Source organism: Gobio gobio (genome assembly GCF_949357685.1).
Source record: "Gobio gobio genome assembly, chromosome: 4".
Taxonomy (NCBI): domain Eukaryota; kingdom Metazoa; phylum Chordata; class Actinopteri; order Cypriniformes; family Gobionidae; genus Gobio; species Gobio gobio.
Window position 1 is genome coordinate 16920372 of NC_137100.1, and position 19343 is coordinate 16939714.

The 19343-nt window shown below is 36.9% G+C and overlaps 1 protein-coding gene across 2 annotated transcripts in view; it reads left to right on the forward strand.

Moving 5' to 3' along the window:
• The window catches only part of mast4 (microtubule associated serine/threonine kinase family member 4), a 170279-nt gene that overhangs the window by 27939 nt on the left and 122997 nt on the right, over positions 1 to 19343 (forward strand). For both annotated transcript variants that reach the window (XM_079814506.1, XM_079814507.1), the window contains exons 2-3: positions 5724 to 5871; positions 15700 to 15827. In XM_079814506.1, the coding sequence (XP_079670632.1) occupies positions 5724 to 5871; positions 15700 to 15827 (276 nt within the window). The remainder of the gene's footprint in view (positions 1 to 5723; positions 5872 to 15699; positions 15828 to 19343) is intronic.

The following is a 19343-nucleotide window of genomic DNA, read 5'->3' on the forward strand; positions in this document are numbered from 1 at the left end:
TGACCTTGTTTACAATTTACAAACTTGTTTACAACAGGGAACTGAGACATATTACAGTGTTAAAATAAAGTTACTCTTGCTTCAACCTCTGTCCCACGGAAATGATTATTCTGTAAGTTATAAATCATAGGGTGTGTCTCAATCAGCTCCCTAGTTAACTAGTTAGGGCACTGATCAGGGAGTCAGCCCATTGACTGTTTCCCTGATCAGTGCCCTGACTACTGAACTAGGGAGCTGATTGAGACGTACCCATAGTTTGAACTGTAAGCACAACCAAAATGCATCATGGGTGTTTTACAACATAATTTGTTTTTATAATAGAGGTACAGTTGAGATATGTAAAGAAACGTTTTGGCAAATGACCAGTTATGAGGTCATATTTATATCTATGGTCAGTCATAAAGCGATGTTATCTTATGTGTACAGCAGGCTTGGGTTAAAAATTACCGCCTCATGAAAACAGACTGTTTGCTGTAGGCGTTGCACTTTAGGTTTTGAAGTCACTTTACTAAATCAACAAGAAATACTTAATAAACTAGTTTAGTTAACCTGTACTTTAAATTTGTATAGACTATGTAAGTTTATATTCAACCAATCAGAATTCTATTGTCAACCTTATTGGCAAATAATAATAATAATAGGGTCTTGTTTATTTGTTTCATTTATTTATTACCAGACAATACCAGCAATTTATGCCAAACTAGTTTTCTTTAAAAACATCTTAATGTTAATCTTAAATTTGAATGGGGATTGTTTCCCCAAAATATCTAAATTAATTTATAAATTAAAAACATGCTAACCATAGAGATGTAATCCTGTCATTTTATGCATGAAGTTCATTATTAAAGTATTTTTCAAAGATTTTGATAAATTAATATATCTGAATGAAAAAAGAGCATTGTCATTGACCTGGCATAACTATTTTAGTTATTCTGTCCTTCTTCTGTAGTTGATATAAAAGGATCCAAACTTTTCCCTTTAGGGAAAACATTGTATTGTTTTGAACATACACAAGCCTTTTGCTTACTATGCATGATTATATCTCATCTCACTGATTTGGCTGAGGAGCACATCATTTTGTGATGGTAGTGCATTGGTCAGTGGGGCAAAAAACTGAATTTTTAAAACAGTATAACCTTAGGGCAGGGGTTTTCAAACTGGGGTCCGGGGACCCCCAGGGGTCCTCTAGAAGGTTCTAAGGGGTCCCCAGAACATTTCAGAGAGTAAAAAGACAAAGCAAAAATGGATAAAGTCTACCGAACATTCAAACTGTTTAATTTCTGAATATTTCTCTCTTTTCTTGCCGTATACATATTTGACAGAATTTGATGTTTGTTTTGTTTGCTTTTCTAGTGAGTTTTTCCTCACTATAGTCCCCTTTATCTTGCTCACTGGGGTTGTAAGGCAGTATTCTTAACACAGTACATAAGCTTCTTACATACATTTATTATGAAAGTTGCTTAGACAAATAATTTTCAATTGAAAATGTTCTTCTTCGGGTTTATACATCCAACATTAAGAATAGCCAATATAAGTTTGGAAACGATATGTTGTATTTATAATGTCACTTGCTATTTATCTAACAGTTTAAATGTTTTTTTATATATATTTATATATACTTTGTATACATGGACATACTTTGTATACATGGATATGAAACATCTAAATAAATGTTTTACTTGTTGAAACGGCAGCCTTTATTTATTAGACCTCTGGGTTGATAATCTGAATGTGTTTTGGAAGGGTGATCAATAAACTGGAGAGATGGAGCGATGACTGGGTTCTGCTATCAGCATTGGGCATAAAGCCAGATTGCTCCAGGTGGTTGATTTTTAATGAATCATAACAAGTAGCTTTTGCTTTTTGATGCCTCACAGCTCTTCATCAGAATTCAGAATAGTTTAGCTTTTCATAAACATGACACAGTTACATTTTTGCAGGTTGTAATGGAAATAGTATAGGTTTTGTGGAAACTTGGCTGTGAGGCACATTTCCTCCTGCAGCTCACCTTGTCTTGTCTTCCTGAGGATTTTGGCAAACGGGTCATTACGCGTCAACTCAACCAAAGGTCCCTGGCTAAATTTTGTTTATAATTTTATTGTCTGATGAAAGAAATGCATAAATGATGAACAAGGCAAAAATATTAAATGTCATGGATGTATATTTACTGTAAATATATATATTTTTTCGTCTGATGACAGAAATGCATAAATGAACAAAGGAAAAATATTTAATGTCATGGATGTATTTACTCTAAATAAAAAATAAGTCTAGGGAAAGAAATACATAAATGATGAATAAAACCAAAATATTAAATGTCATGGATGTATATTTACTGTAAATAAATCCACCTGTAAGTTGGCTCCAAATCTCAGGTGAAAATGTTAATTTTGACCCCCCCCCCCCTCCCTCTACAAAATACTCAGTAAATATACATCTGTGACATTTAATATTTTGGCTTTGTTCATCATTTATACATGTATGCATTTCAAAATACATATACAAATACATACAATTATGTATTTCATTCAGCGTTCATCACTATTTATCTTTGTCTTTCTTTCCTCAATCCATACTTGATTAACTTTACACAGTTATTGAGTGATTTCAGCTGAATAATGACATTTGTCTTTTTAGGGCTGTTTTACATGTTTGCATCATTGAATCATTTCCTGTTTATCACTGTAAAGCTGCCTTGAAACAAACGGTATTGTATAAAGCTCTATATAAATAAAGGTGACTTGGCTTGACTACAGTCAGATGTGTAAACCTGAAGAAAGAGAGAGAGAAAATAAATCCGTTAAATGCCTGTTCCTGTAGCTTAAACTGTGGAGAAACACAAGGTCATGTAGTCATGTAGAAGCATAAATATTGTTGCAAAGTAACTCTGGGGAGTACTTTTTTTAAGAAAAAGTGCCATTTTAAAATCTTTTAATTCCAGTATTACCAGCACTTTGTATGGAAATGTGATATACCACATGAATTTTACTGATCCCAGGTGGAGGTGACCTCATGTTTTATGCCCATAGGTCCCCTAAAGATCTGGGTCTTCTCACATGGTTTTGGTTTTCATCCGTGTAGATCATTGCAGCTCTTTTCAGCAACTCCACAGAAGAGTGTGTAGTATCATGAATCAGTTTCCTCAAAGCAGAGGGAGTTCCCTTCCAGTTAGAGAACACACTAGGCCTCCATTTGTTTATATTCGCGGGGAGGAACCTCTTCCTCTACTCTTACATTGTTTCGCAGTTTGGTGCTAACTCAGCTCCTCATGAGCCTTTTCAACTCTGTTTGACAATGGTATAAAAGGACGTTTATGTCATACAGCATGGTGTTTATGATGCCAACAATGGCAAAGTCTTTCTTCAAGGCCAGATGTTAACTGTATTTGAACTCCCAATTTCCCTTACAGTATAAGTGGATCAAATTCACACACATACTATAACCTGTGCTGGTTATGCATTGAAAATCTGGCTGCTATAAAATTATTTTTTTTAATTTCCAGGTGCTTTTTTTTTTTTTTAAGTTTATTTTTATTTTTATTCTATTGTAGATTGTTACTTCATAGTGATAAACCTGATGCTTTTCGGGGGTAAAAATGTGTTTTACTAATTGTTACTTATGTTTTCTTTCCCCTTAAAAAATTGAGATAGCTATTTATATATATATATATATACATATACATATACATATATATATATATATATATATAATATAATATAATATAATATAATATAATATAATATAATATAATATAATATAATATAATATAATATAATATAATATAATATAATATAATATAATATAATATAATATAATATAATATAATATAATATAATATAATATAATATAACTGTAAAATAAATGAAAAAAAAAACAATACAAATATTTATCTTAATAATTTATTTTTTAAAACCACTGGTTTATCAACTCTTATTAAAAGTTTGAAGATGGTTAGCCCATGTTGCATTGCCAAATGCACATTTATAAGCAGTGCTTAATTTGAGGTAGATCCTGTTCCGGAAAATGTCTTTTTTTTTTTTTTACATGGTGACAGTAAGTTTGAGAGAGACCAAGCGAGACAGAGCGAGCTTAGGGTTATGCAGATGTATTTGGAGGTTCTATTTTGTTGTTTGCTCTTTGCCTGCCTTTACATTCACATTAACTTTAATGACATCCCATTCTTAATCTGTAGGGTTTAATAGGGCCCATCCTTTGCAGCTTTAACAGCTTCAACTTCTGGGAAAGCTTTCCACATCTCCACTGCTCTAAAGTCTAAAGCTTTACACCTCTGCATCCGACCCTTTGCACTTGCTCATGTAAGGTTTGGATGCAGCTGCTCAGCCATGGAAACCCATTCCTTGAAGCTCTCTACACACTGTTCTTGAGCTAATCTGATGGTCACACAAAGTTTGGAAGTCTGTAGCTATTGACGTTGCAGAAACTTGGCGACATGCCAAAAAAACTTTTTTTTTTTTATTATTGTTAATTATCAAAATAATTATTATTTGCAGCCCTAAGTTAAACATATTTTAATTTAAAGATTATGAAGCATATGGTGTTTCTGATCAATAGAGATCCAGAGAAGATGGAACTGCAGTCCTGTATAATTCTGCTAGTACTAATCAGGATAGCAGGTGATACAATCAACAGAAGTTAGATCAATCAGAATCAGAAATCAATGTAATGGAAGAGGCAATGACATCATCGGTGAGGGAGAATAGCACTGATCAACTGAATATTTGGTTTCAACGTAGCTATAATACACTAGGGTGTAGTTAGGGCTGTGCAAAAACTTGTGAATATAATGTGCCATCACTGTTTAGTGACGTCATTGTATGTTCCGTGAAACTGAAGTTTGGTCAGTGTCTGTCACAATTTCTGTAATCCGACAATTATTCATTTACACATTAAGTACTGGTTATAAGCAACCCAAACTCAGGGCAAATGCAGAGATGAGTTTGTGTAAAGCAGCATTTACTGAGTCGGATCATGAGCTACTTGTGTGTAAATGAACAGTGCCACGCATATATTTAATTAAATCACAGCCTTTGCTTGATATGAGCACTACACCATATTCCGATTTCAAAATAATCAGTTTTATTTTGATGTAATCGTGCTACTCTACTTGTTGCTTTGGTAATAAACTGTTTGTTATCTTGGATTTCACCAATAATGTTTTCCACTAATGCGTTTATCATTTGAGGTGGAAAGAGCCCTCAGATGTGTTTGCTTGTCTAGAAAGATTCTATCTGTACGAGAAAAAGGCTTGTTTTGTTTGTTGATTAGTGGAGAGGGTGAAAGAGTATCCTCAAATGAACTGAAAGTGGAGGAAATTGTTGGTTATATAACACATAGCATTTAGAAAATTAAAATGACAATTATGATGATGATAATAACACAATGGGTTTTTTTGCCAGTATCAAATGCAACAATAGTAATTGATTCATGCTGAGATTGAAAATTTAGTCCACATGAAATTATTTTCACAGTATTTAACTTTTAATGGGGTTGAAAAATAAGAGTGACGTCAGCCAAAAAAGGAAATGTGGTTTAGAGGTTATTACATTATAATGAATGTAATGCATTGTCAGTATTGTCAGTAATGGATATGCTATGTTAAATATGTTGTGTATTTCTGTAACCACTGCAGTGGTATTTCTGATGTGATCTTCCCTGTAATAGTTCCCAGATTGAACTCCATGTTGATTTCATCTCTCTTCCAGCCGGATAACATCCTCTACCCCCCCTCCATGCACTTCCGCAAGTCCAGCAATCCAGAGGTTTCTCACGGTCTAGCGCTGAAATTTAAACGACAACTCAGCGAAGATGGTAAACAGCTCCGGAGAGGAAGCCTAGGGGGCGCTCTTACAGGTAAAACCCTGACCTTTGTGAACAGTCAGATGTAAATAGGGTTATATTGCAAAACATCATATTTTTATGATTGCTTGCTCATTTTAATTGAAAAACAAAAAACAAAATGATGAGCCATTCACAACAGAAAACATTTACCACATATTTTGGGTAATACGTCGTAGCTGACTTTTTTTTTTTTACTAAAGGTACTTAAGTCAGGTATTTAAATATTTTTTTGTTTTATAGACCCATGATACTTGAGTTTAAAAGTCACATTTTATTAATTTCAAAAATACCGGTAAATAAGCTACTTTTACCAACAGTATTTTAGTTCCCTTCACTTCACAACAAATCCTTTTAAATTTAACATTTACATTTTATTCAGAACAGAACAGGAATGAAAATAGTTTAAAACAAATGATAGTGGCATTCATGACAAAAAACATGTATTTTAAAAGCCAAGCCTAAACTAACTTACTCTTACTAAACTTACTAAACTTTACTCAAACATCCACATGCAGCCAGATTTTTGCATGTACAACAGCCCATGTATGCGCAAGGTGAACGTTGAAACAAAAGTACACTAAGGTGGCGACACGTAGTTGTGATGTATTGCGCAGAAGTTGAAGAAGGGTGCAGGAAGAGTGATACAAAACAACACGCTGTTCCAAGAAACCATAAACAAAGCAGCATGTTATTCTCAATTTTTGTTATGGTTCTTGCATTAAACTTTGCATTCCATGATGGATCAACAGACCACTGGGGATCCGCAAAATAAATTTAGGGTCCTATGATTTTTGCAGTGTGGAAAACGCGGACGGAATCGTGGAATCCTGTCATAAAAATAATCTATTGATTACATTTTAAAAGATTATATGTTTTAAAAGAATAGCCTTCATTTAATCGATGCCTTTTTGATCATAAATATGTAGCCTATTAAAACACATCAGCGTTTTCACGAAATGGGCACTTTTCTTTGTGTGTGCAAGACACCTTGATTGTTTATTTGTGTGTGCAAGACACCTTGATTGTTTATAAGTTGACCTCAGAGGAAAAAATATAATAAATTTGAATTTATAATATGACTCCTTTTAAACATTGAATGTGTTACAGTCCCAGATAGTCAAAATGAGACCTGTTATAGAACTAATCACAACCAGTCGATCTCATTTAAACTCTTCAAGCCATTGTAAAAACTAAGTAAAGTCAGTCAGAACTTTATAATGCAGAAAGTTACAATTTAATAATTTAATTATTTTCTGTTTTGGACTTTGGTCCCTTAGAGCTTCATAATGCTATTTTCATTAGACGTGGAGCAGTTTGACCTTTGCCACACTCCAGTGACATGCCTATAGATGCTGTCATGTGGGTCATGTTGAACATTGCATTTGATTGCATTAAATTATTACCACCATATTTGACTACATCGTTTCAATTTCAATTGGTGTTTGTCTTGCTGTTCCTCATGGTCTGATGTGTTGAATCAGGTATATAGGGCACAGTGCTGAAATGTGCTTAGGGTGTCTTGCTTGCATTTCCTCAGTCATGGACGATGACTTTATGGAAGCGGTTTTGCAGTGAACAGGAATCGCAGTTTTCCTCCTACGTATCCTGTTTTTTGACCTGGTTCTGTGACCATATAAGAGCCCACAAACACATAAATACGGGTTAGCAATAGGTTACCTGGGATACGATGCTATAGCTGAACTAAAAGTCTGTTTCTAGGAGAAGAAAATATGAAAGGTCTTATTATTTTAAAAGAATCCTCTCTCACCTCTCCTAAACTGAAAAATGTCAATCTTTTCTGTTTGTTTCAATCTGATTCAGTTCAGTATTCTAGTCTATGTAGTTCAGAACACTTTTTTTAAAGGCATTTTTCTCTTACAGCAGTGAGGTTTTGCTAGTTGCCAGGGAGAATATTGTTCTGTATTTAGCTTGAGAGGACAAACAGCTGCTGATTCATATGTAAAGGACGTCAGAAATCAAGAAACACTTTAACTTGAAGAACACTCAACACACAAAACAAATTGAAGAGCAGGACTGATATGCATGGACAAACACATAATACAAATGATCAGATAAATCCATTTTAATCACACAGAGAAGTTCCATTTAATACATTCGATTGCGTTTTATATTTGTAGTAATCAGCTTTCATATTGTCCTGAAGCAAATTAATTGAAATGAGCACTGCGATGATGCTTTTGTCATGGCCTGCCATTATTTATTTACCTTGATTTTACCATTTGTTTGACCAAAAGAGACACAAGCTCCTTGCTAATGCATTATTTGCAATATAAGCTGTTATTTGGAAATAACACATCAAATATTTGCTTCTCTCAGTCTACAAAACCATTTAAAATAACAAGCCACAGTTTTACGCAGCACCTAATGCACCATGAAAACAATTCCTGAAATATAGGATCACAAAAGCGTAAGTTTATTATATTAAACTGTAAACAATTTGGGTCTAACAGATTTAATTTAGTCTGACATGACTCCTCAACCAACAAATTGCATTTCGTATGGCAGCTCAGTGTTATGAAGGTATATTAGATTATCAATCTAAACTATCAACTGATCGACGGGGGGGCTGGAAAAGGATCAGTCAAGGTGAAGAGGCCGTCCAGAGTGCTGTAGTGTACTGTGACAGTGTGAAGGGCTAGAATACTTGAATTAAGCTAAACAATGGTATAAACTTCTGTCACACTAGCAGTCATTCAAAACTAACTATTCTGAGCCATTTTTGCAATGATTATCAGCCTAGGGTGTGTGTGTGTGTGTGTATATATATACACACACACATACACACTCACCTAAAGGATTATTAGGAACACCTGTTCAATTTCTCATTAATGCAATTATCTAATCAACCAATCACATGGCAGTTGCTTCAATGCATTTAGGGGTGTGGTCCTGGTCAAGACAATCTCCTGAACTCCAAACTGAATGTCAGAATTGGAAAGAAAGGTGATTTAAGCAATTTTGAGCGTGGCATGGTTGTTGGTGCCAGACGGGCCGGTCTGAGTATTTCACAATCTGCTCAGTTACTGGGATTTTCACGCACAACCATTTCTAGGGTTTACAAAGAATGGTGTGAAAAGGGAAAAACATCCAGTACGCGGCAGTCCGGTGGGCGAAAATGCCTTGCTGATGCTAGAGGTCAGAGGAGAATGGGCCGACCGATTCAAGCTGAAAGTAGAGCAACTTTGACTGAAATAACCACTCGTTACAACCGAGGTATGCAGCAAAGCATTTGTGAAGCCACAACACGCACAACCTTGAGGCGGATGGGCTACAACAGCAGAAGACCCCACCGGGTACCACTCATCTCCACTACAAATAGGAAAAAGAGGCTACAATTTGCACGAGCTCACCAAAATTGGACAGTTGAAGACTGGAAAAATGTTGCCTGGTCTGATGGGTCTCGATTTCTGTTGACACATTCAGACCGTAGAGTCAGAATTTCGCGTAAACAGAATGAGAACATGGATCCATCATGCCTTGTTACCACTGTGCAGGCTGTGGTGGTGGTGTAATGGTGTGGGGGATGTTTTCTTGGCACACTTTAGGCCCCTTTGTGCCAATTGGGCATCGTTACACATGCATATAACATGTTGTATATAAGTAGTTCACATGATAAATGTTTTAATAATTTATTAATAAATGTTTTAATAATTTAAACATGCCTTTGTCAGAAGTTTTTGCCCAAACTTCAGTGTTGTGTTTTCGTGTATTTTTTTTTTTCACAGCGCTGGATGTCATATGGTGATTGTGAAACACACGGAACACTTCATGGTGAAATGTGTTAATCAGGTCAGCGAAATTAAAGCCACAGTGCATTGTTCTGATCAAAATTGACATGATTAACATGAAAAATGTTATGCCATTGTGTCGGACTCGGTAGACAGCCAGTTAGGAAACAACTTCTACATGATATAAAAAAATGTAAATACTGTATCCTAAATTGTGGATGATTAAGCTATATATCGTACGCTGAAGTAAATTTTTGGAGTGTTAATGATTAAAAAAAACAACAACAAGAACCGCACAGAACCGAAAACCGTGACCCTAAAACCGTGATACGAACCGAACCGTGGGTTTTGTGAACCGTGCCACCCCTAATAAATATATATATTTTTTATACTTTGGGTATCTCTCCTCGTTCTTTTGCCACCATTCCAGTGGTCCTGTACTGCTTTTTGTAGTGTCCTTTAAATAAGCCCTCATCTCACTGTCCCCTGGCTGTTGCTCCTCTTCATCACTGGACAACAGCATCGACATCACTTGGTCTTTTTCTTGTCTTGAAGGGCCTGCAGTATCACGCTCCTCCACCAATTCACTCTCATCACCTACCTCCTGTACAGGCCTGGCAGCTAAACTCTCAGCCAGATTTTTCACCACAGTATACGCCTCATTCCTTTGCTCATCATCAGTGAAAAAAGAAAGCTTCTTAAAACGTGGGTCAAGAATTGCAGCCTTGATATAAATACTGCTCTCCAAAAGACGGCCTTTTAAGCTCCCATCGTCTGTCAATCTCCTCGGTCAGGGTAATCTTGAGGGTCTTCGTAACAGCGTTGTCGTCTTCATGTACCACCAAGTGTCGTTTCTTAATGTTCATAAGCATCGGAGCTGTGGCAGATAGAGACGTGTTCATATCTTGTGACAAAAGCTCAGTCAATTTTCTCAAGCCAATGATCAAACTGACAATGTCCTCTGCCATTCTCCACTGGGATGTTGTGAGTTCTAGATCACGGTCGGACCGTTTGTTGACACTTGAATCCATCAGCACAGCTGAAACTGCACCCCTTTGTTCTAACAGGCGATCGAGCATAAGATAGACAGAATTCCATCGAGTGGCAACATCTTGCACAAGTTTATGCTCTGCAACATTCAGTTCTCTTTGTTTTTCTGCAAGTGCTGTGGTGGCATTTGCACTTTTTTTGAAGTGTGAAACAAGGCGCCTTGCAGCAGCAACAGCGGGACACGGGATGCGGGACACGGGATCTTTCTTTAAAGCGCTGTTAATGCACAATTGCAGTGTATGCCCCGCACAACGGACTCCCTGTACAGTTCCCCACGATGAGTCCTGGGCCAGTTGATTTGTGCATGCAACCATATTCGTTGCATTGTCATGGACAACAGAAACGATCTTAGTACCTGGAATGTCCCAATCAGAAATGACTTCTTTCAGTGTTTGTGAAATATGTTCTGATGACTTTCCTCCATTTTTTTTTTTGTTGCCAACACAAAATTTTCCAGTCGCCAGGCTTCAGTAATAAAGTGGGCTGTAACTAAGATATGCCGCCATTTGCAGCGAGGTCCAAATATCTGTGGTGAGGCTGACTGCTTTGCAATTGTTTATTAACATGTAAACCTCTGCGCGTATGGACGCGTATTTCGCATCCACCGCATGCATAACCGTCTCTCTTTTGGGAACTGTGTATTCTGGCTCAAGTGTGCGCATTAATTCTTTAAAACCTTCACCGTCCACAACATTCACTGGCCTCATGTCGAGCGCAACAAACTCCGCAATTTTGTCCGTGATTTCTCTTTTCCTTTTCTCGGACAATGGCGGTCTCAAATCTAGCTTTCTTTGAGTTAGTTTTGGCGCAGCTCCGGTACTACTACTAGATGAACTGCCGTCGTCAATCTGATACTGTGGGGGGATCTAGAAAAAAGACTAACATATTTTAAGTCCCAACACATGATATTGCTATTCGTAAATTAAAAGCGCCATATGAAAGAGTGAACCGTCTTTATTGGTAATAAACTTAGCCTACCCGTTTTAAGTGGAAAGCCATGTTTGTTGTTGACGAGTGGTATGCCATGAGCTGTTGGCACAACTTGCATTTGACTTTTTTTTAATCATCTTTAACTATTTCAAAGTGCATCCACACTTTAGATTTTCTAATTCCAGACATTGTTAATCCCTGCCGCCAAGATGCTCCTCGTCTATCACGGATCAGGGAAAGTGAAACTTAAATCTGTCACAGGGGTGGTTGGATTTATTCACACACACATTAAAAATATTTATTGAACGCTTCTTTCTTTTCACGTTTTTTTTTTTTTTTTTTTTACAGCATTATCATAATTAAAGGCCGTATATATCTTAATATAACCGTACAAAACCAGTAGTTTTCTGTGAAATTAGACATTGAGCACCCCCATATTGCCAAAATGGTATGATCCTTCTCGTTTCATAACACGCGCGAAGATTCGACTGTGAGATCGGTGGTCGAATCAGGCTCTGCATATCGATGCATCGAATCTTCGACTATTCGGGGTCACCCCTAGTGTCAATAAAAGCTTTTCTTTGACTAACAAGGAAGTTTTCAGCTCCGAAACTTACAGGATATTCCTATATCACGATGAACTTTTATATATCAAAGGCTCAAAGGAAAGTTGATTTCTCAATTCATCACCCCTTTAAGATTCCAAAGCTGTGTGATGTCCTTTCTCCTGCAGAACATAAAAAGATATTTTGTGATACCTCAAATAGAAATGGGTAATCCAAAACAACACTGGACCCCATTGACTTTAATTGACAAATAACACGCATGAAGAAATCATACAGGTTTGGAATGACATGAGTGAATGATTTTCAAGTTTGGGTGAACCACCATGACTGTGGTTTAAGGGCCATGCACACAGATCACATTTTTGTGTTTTAAAAATGTGAGATGCAGGGTAGTGCAAAACTACCCTGAAACATGTGTCATAGTACGAGATGCTTCAAAAGACCCAAGACACAAGCACAACAGTCAAACACGTCCGTCTGGCACATTGTTTACATTGAAAATTAATGAAAAAGCAGCACAGTAGAATGCAAGAAACAGTCCATAAGTGGGCTTGCTACGCCGAAAATATATATTTGTGTATTTACACAAATCGTATACCTAGCCCACTGGGAAGTTTGACCCTTGATGCTGTCATGTGGGTCATGTTGAACGGCATATGTTTGTTGTGACATGTCCGTTATGGTGAGTCACTGAGTCATAGCCTGTGAAATGGTAAGACACTCCCATAATCCTTTAAGATCTTGTCTAAACATATTAGATTATTATTTAGCACATTACCTTTGTCCAGTCTGTGCTGTATTTTTTTTCTAAGTATGTATTTTTTATACTGTGTGTGTGTGTGTGTGTGTGTGTGTGTGTGTGTGTGTGTGTGTGTGTGTGTGTGTGTGTGTGTGTGTGTGTGTGTGTGTGTGTGTGTGTGTGTGTGTGTGTGTGTGTGTGTGTGTGTGTGTGTGTGTGTGTGTGTGTGTGTGTGTGTGTGTGTGTGTGTGTGTGTGTGTGTGTGTGTGTGTGTGTGTGTGTGTGTGTGTGTGTGTGTGTGTGTGTGTGTGTGTGTGTGTGTGTGTGTGTGTGTGTGTGTGTGTGTGTGTGTGTGTGTGTGTGTGTGTGTGTGTGTGTGTGTGTGTGTGTGTGTGTGTGTGTGTGTATTTATTTATGAGTTGCACAATGAAACTAAAACAATGGCCAATATAGTTTTGGAGGTTTCACGCCTATATATCCGCTGTCTGGTGGACAGTCTTTACTGATTGCACATTCCATCATTAAAAGCTGAGTGTGAAGGTTGAATTAGCAGAGCAATAGCACAGATGTGCATGCAATATTGCAACCCACACAAAATAATTGGAGACAAGTCAGAGTTCAAAAGCGTCTCGGTAACACTTTACAATAAGGTTCATTAGTTAACATCTGTTAACTACATTGGTTAGCATTAAACTAATATTGAACTGCACTTAAAAAACATTTATTAATCTTTGTTAATGTTATTTTCAACATTTACTAAAACTTTATTAAAATCTTGTTAACATTAGTTAACCACTTCAACTCTGCACCCCACCGACCCACCCGTGGGTCCAATATTGCAGTGTAGCACAAAACTAGACATATATGGTATCGTTTGAAAGTTTAGAACCACAGCTTTCTTGATAAACCCAATCACTTGCATTTATGTTACATAGAAAAAGATAATAAGGTCTGAATTTGACCCCCCCCCCCTTAAGAAAATATATGAATAATATTACATTTAATATTTATATCACAAACTCACCAAAAATAGACAAGTCATATATCAAATGAAAGCTCTCACCCTCAAGAATATCATTTTATTTAACTGATCCAACACTTTACAGTAACGTTATTATCAAAAGAATCACGAATATGAAAAATGACCCCTTTGAACAAGCAAACACATGAGTCATATTCCTGTTCAGATCACTACCTCCTTGTGTAGCTACCACCCTAAATGCTATATCAGCTCGTTCCTAAGGTTGTTTTCTTCAAAATGAGACCATTTTCACATGTCTTTGAGCATGCATGGCCAAACCACACTGTAATATGTCACCGATGTCCAGATCAAAACATGTGATGCAGACAAATACTCTTATTATCCTTATTTTTGATCGTCTTTGTTAGACGTGATTTTTGATGACGTTATCACGTATTGCGTAATACGTCAAAAAAGCTGAGTATCTCAGCCCTTTATAGACATGTCGATCATGCTTCTAGATCAATCAGAGCCCGAGATCTCCCTTTACAAAGTTGAGGAGGCGGAGCCTTCTTTTCAATTTCCCAGCGGCAGACTGAAATCAATGCAGATGAGTAGGAGTTCTTAGATAGTTTGGACAGATTAATCTCAATAACTTTTTTTGGAAGGAGATATCAAAATTCTTTTTTCCCCTGTTTCCACCACTGTGTTAACATTTTAGTGTTTTCTGTCAAATGAGACCATTTTTTTCAATTTACTCCAATGTATGTGGGTAGGGCACTCTTTTAAATTCAGATATGCCTATTCTCTAAAAAATTGTAAATATGCTGCAGAGCTGTGAACTAACATGAACAAACCATGAACAGCTGTATTTTTTATTAACTAACGTTAACAAAGATGAACAAATACATTAACTAATGAAACCTTATTGTAAGGTGTTGCCAGCGACTCGTTGGCTCATCTTTGACCAGGACAGCAAGACTATGTGATGTTTCGAGAGCCATGGTATCCAGGGTAATGTCGGCATAAACTACATAGGACGAACCGCATCCAAATCGAGTAACTGTCGGCGTAAAGGGAAGCTGTCTGAAGGGATGTCCAGGTATAACCCAGATTGTATCCGAAAAACATAAAAAATACATCTGCCCAACTCACTGCAGAATTAAATGTGCTCTCCTGTTTCCACCAAAAGTGTTCATCAGGAGCTCCACAGAGTCAATATTCATGGTTGGGTTGCTACAGTATAGCCAAACCTTTGGTCATTCGTGCCAATGCCAAATGTCGGTTTCAATGGTGCAAACTGTGCAAATATTGGGCTGTGGACAATGTGAAACTGTATTGTTGTCTGAGTCCACCACTTTTTTTTACCACAACCGTGAGTTAGGGTGTGGAGAATCCCGAAAAAGGCTTAACACCCGGACTGTTGCATGCCCAGAGTGAAGCACGGGCTGGGTCAGTGATGGTTTGGGCTGCAATATTATGCTATTTCCTACTGTGCTTGATGGGCACTGCCGAGGACTACCAGACCATTCAGGAGGACCATGTGCACTTAATGGTTCAAACATTGTACCCTGAAGGGTTAAGTTGAACATCTCCAATGGCCTGCACCAGAGCCACTTTGGGGTATTTGAGCAAGTCAGAAAACTTTTCCTCCACCACCATCACACAGTGACCTAGCCACTGTTCTAGAAGAGGAATGGCTCAAAATCCGTCTGCCATTGTGCAGGACTTGTATCTGTCATTCCCAAGCTAAAATGATAAATGAATGTGGTCTAAAACCAGGATTCAGTTTCATTGTCCTACCCCTGTGTGTGTTTTACTCACAAAAATCTTTTTTTTTTTCAGGGAAGTACCTGCTGCCATATGCTTCAGCCCAGCAGGCATGGTCAGGCACAGGCTCAGAGACCACCAACCTGGTGCGCATGCGCTCCCAGACCCTAGGCAAATCTGCGCCCTCTCTCACTGCCAGCCTGGTCAGTATACCACAAACAAATTAAATTTAACCTGATATCATGTGGTGGATTCCTTGCTCAAACACTAGGGAGCGCTACTGTATCACTGGCACAAAATAATAACATTGATTTGGTCTGTTCTGATGGAGTCCATTGTGATTTAAAGAACCTTCTCATTTCCGTATACTAGACTTGCAGGATGTTTACATGTTAGCATGTTGCACTTGGAAACATTTTGGTCTTTTATCAAAGACACAACACACACAAAAAAGGAACCAGGAATTTGGTTTGAAATTGGAATAACGTCTTATGGACTGAGGATGATTAACATGTACAGACTAAGTGAAAGAAGAATAAGAAAAATAGAGCAAGGAATGAGTGAGATTTTTTTTTTTTTTTACTGATTTTTGTATGGGGTGGGTTAAATCCAAACAAATTGAATGACACTTTGTGGTTCCAAACATATTTCCAGCTTTTATGAATTTACATCACACCTCTGTTGCCATGAAAAATCATCTCTTATTCTTTATGGTCTGCATCATTGTTGAAACCATCGGATGGTGGCATAGTACTAAATATGAAGACACAAAAATGTACACAAAAATGAAAATTCTGGAGTTATTCCTCGGAATGTCCAGGCTTCTCTATTCCGTAAAATGAAAGCATTGACTGGAGGCTGTCAAACCAGTACCATAAAAGTACACTCTATACGACTCTATGCAAAGAGCAATATTGCGTACTGCAAAGAAATTCAGGATTGTAGCAATTTGGAGAAGTAGTCTTCCTGCTGGATGAGTAAAATTGTTGGTAACACTTTAGAATATTGTTCGGTCATTAATGAATACCTACATAGGAACAGTTGAGTAACACAATATTAACATTCTAGTAACTACTATTAACTAACAGGAAACTCTGGTAAGCAATAGCGCTTGGTCGATTGAGGTACAGTAGTTCACATTTAGCGAATCAACAACGTTGTGTTTTTTTATTTTTAATTTTTTTATTACTATTTTACCATATTGTAAAGTTTACATATATTTTGTCTGCTTTTACTGCTTGGATTATTTAAATGGAAAGTTTACCCAAAAATTGACACACTGCCATCATTACTCACCCATCATTTACGCAACCAAAAAGGCTTCCTTGGTGCATGAGAACCAATAATGTCTGTCAAGCATTCATGTTGAGCTTCTGTTTATTTGTTCATCATATAAAGGGATTTTATTATTATCTCTTCAGAAGACTTGATTATATAATATATTGATTGATAATAAATTGATTACTTCTATAATTAACTTTTTTTGAAAATGTTGGTTCCATGGATTTTCAATAGATGGACAACAATGAAAGCATATTAAAATATCTTAATTTGTGTTCTGAAGATGGACAAAAGTCTTATAGAGTTTGAATGATATGAATGGAATGACATGAGGGTCATAGTTTTTTGCGTGAAATAAACCTTTAAAAATCATGTACAGTCTACTCACACTCATTCAATGAGAACCAATTTTCCCCCTTTTCCGGTAAATCATTTTTTCATAACACCATTTTTGTTGACCTAGTAGTAAAAAATATACAAGACCTTGCATTGTCTATGAGTAACCATGTTGACCGCAAGAAAATTGTAGTATGGCTGCATTGTGTATATTGGACCAAATATATTCAGGAATAGTTTTCTTTCTTTCTCATTACTTTCGCCTGTGCTGAGCTGGATGCTGTGATGTTATCCTGAGAACCTGCCATGTCTTATTTGCCTCTCCTGAGCCGTGGCAAACAGAGGTCCAGGTTCCATGTTGGGCGCCTGATTGAAATTAATGACCACAGAGAGCAGGGTCAATGCTGCAACGAACAGAATGTCATTTACTTAGCGGCTGTATCCGATCTGCTTTCATTAGAGCCTCCTGGGTCTCTCTCTCCCCCCTGCTGAAATAAACAGCCTTTGACCAGCTTAGATAACCAGTTAAAACCATATTGCTTGTTCCCTGTACTGGGTATGCTGCTTAGGTTTGGAAAACGAGGACCAACTTTTTTCAGAAACACTTATGTAAAAAAAAGAAAAAGAAAATAGAAGCAGAACGAATGCTTCTAATGACATTTGTTCCCATTACTGATTCTTGTATGTCTTCAATTAATTACATTTTTTTCCTCCTATTTGGACAGAACACTGTACTAAAGTACACTGCTTCCGTTTACAGCATAGCACAGAAGTAATAGTCTTATCCAAGATGTGAGCTTTGCAGTATGAATTTAATATGACTCTTGAATGTAATTTAATTAATCAGTCAAAAAGGCTCTGAATGAGTCTAATGGATCACAAAGTCACTAAACTGACTGTTTTTTAACTCACTGAACTGCAGCAATTATTATAATCATGTCTTGAAGTAATGCAAGAACCGTTATCGTGTTGAGAGACTGAAGTGTAATTACTGACTGGTTGTTTGTGGGTATTTCTGCAACTATGCTCTGGGGATTGATTTTTATTAAACTGTCTTGGAAACATTTCACCATGCGGTGCCTTTTTTTTTGTTTGTTTTTTTCATAGATTTGATGGTTTTACCCCTTTCCAAGTTCATACTGAGTAATGAATTGCATTTTTAATAGTGTGATAATTTAAAGAAAGATTAAAATAATCAAACTTAACCACTTAAATATGAATTGTGTGAAAAATTATATTTATACAAAGTACTTTCCCGCAGTTGTGGTGTTATTTCCATCACAACCAACAATTTTCCACTTATGTTATATGTAAAAAAAAAGGAAATTATTATATAATTTCCAATTAAATGGCAGAATTATCCTGTGATTTGTGTGTATACGCTGTTGCTTTTTCAAAACTACTAAAATAATTGTTAATGGAATTGTGTGTGTCTCTCTCTGTCTTTTGTATCATCTCAGCTGCTTTGGCTTTATCAGGCCGTTTACATGACCCTGCTTCTAAATCAGTCTCCATGAAAATCAATGATGGCTGGGCCTTCCCGCTTTGCGTCGACTCCCATTGAATTGCTAATAGCCTTTTCCCCCGTACCATTCCAGTGCTATCTTTTTGGATGTTCCCCCTCCTGCAAAATACAAAGGGAAGGAGTATGTCTTAGGAATGTTAACGCTGTTTAGTGAAAATGAGTGCCTGTGGAGTAGGCCGAGGATTCGTATGTGACCTTGGAAAGATATTCCTCACACACAGAGGGAGCTTATCTTTTTTCCCTTTGTAAACCTCATGTGGAGGGTATATGGATTTTTGCTTTGCTCTGTTTGGATATTCAGAAACTTTGTAAACTGTATGTGTTGTTGGAGTCAGTTGAGATGAGATAAAATGTTTTTTTTTCTTCTTTTTTTTCTTTCTGTAATGATCATGGTGGATATCTCCATTTATATCAAGGGGATTTTGTGTTTACTATGCTTTCTACTTTTTATCGAGTCCTCTTCACAGGAACTCTGAGAAGAAACATGTAATAGAGAAAACAAGAAAAAATGGGTTGTGCTTCAGCTGAATTATATTTGTCTAGAGGTATTGTGGTGGTGCTTGTTTATATGATCTCT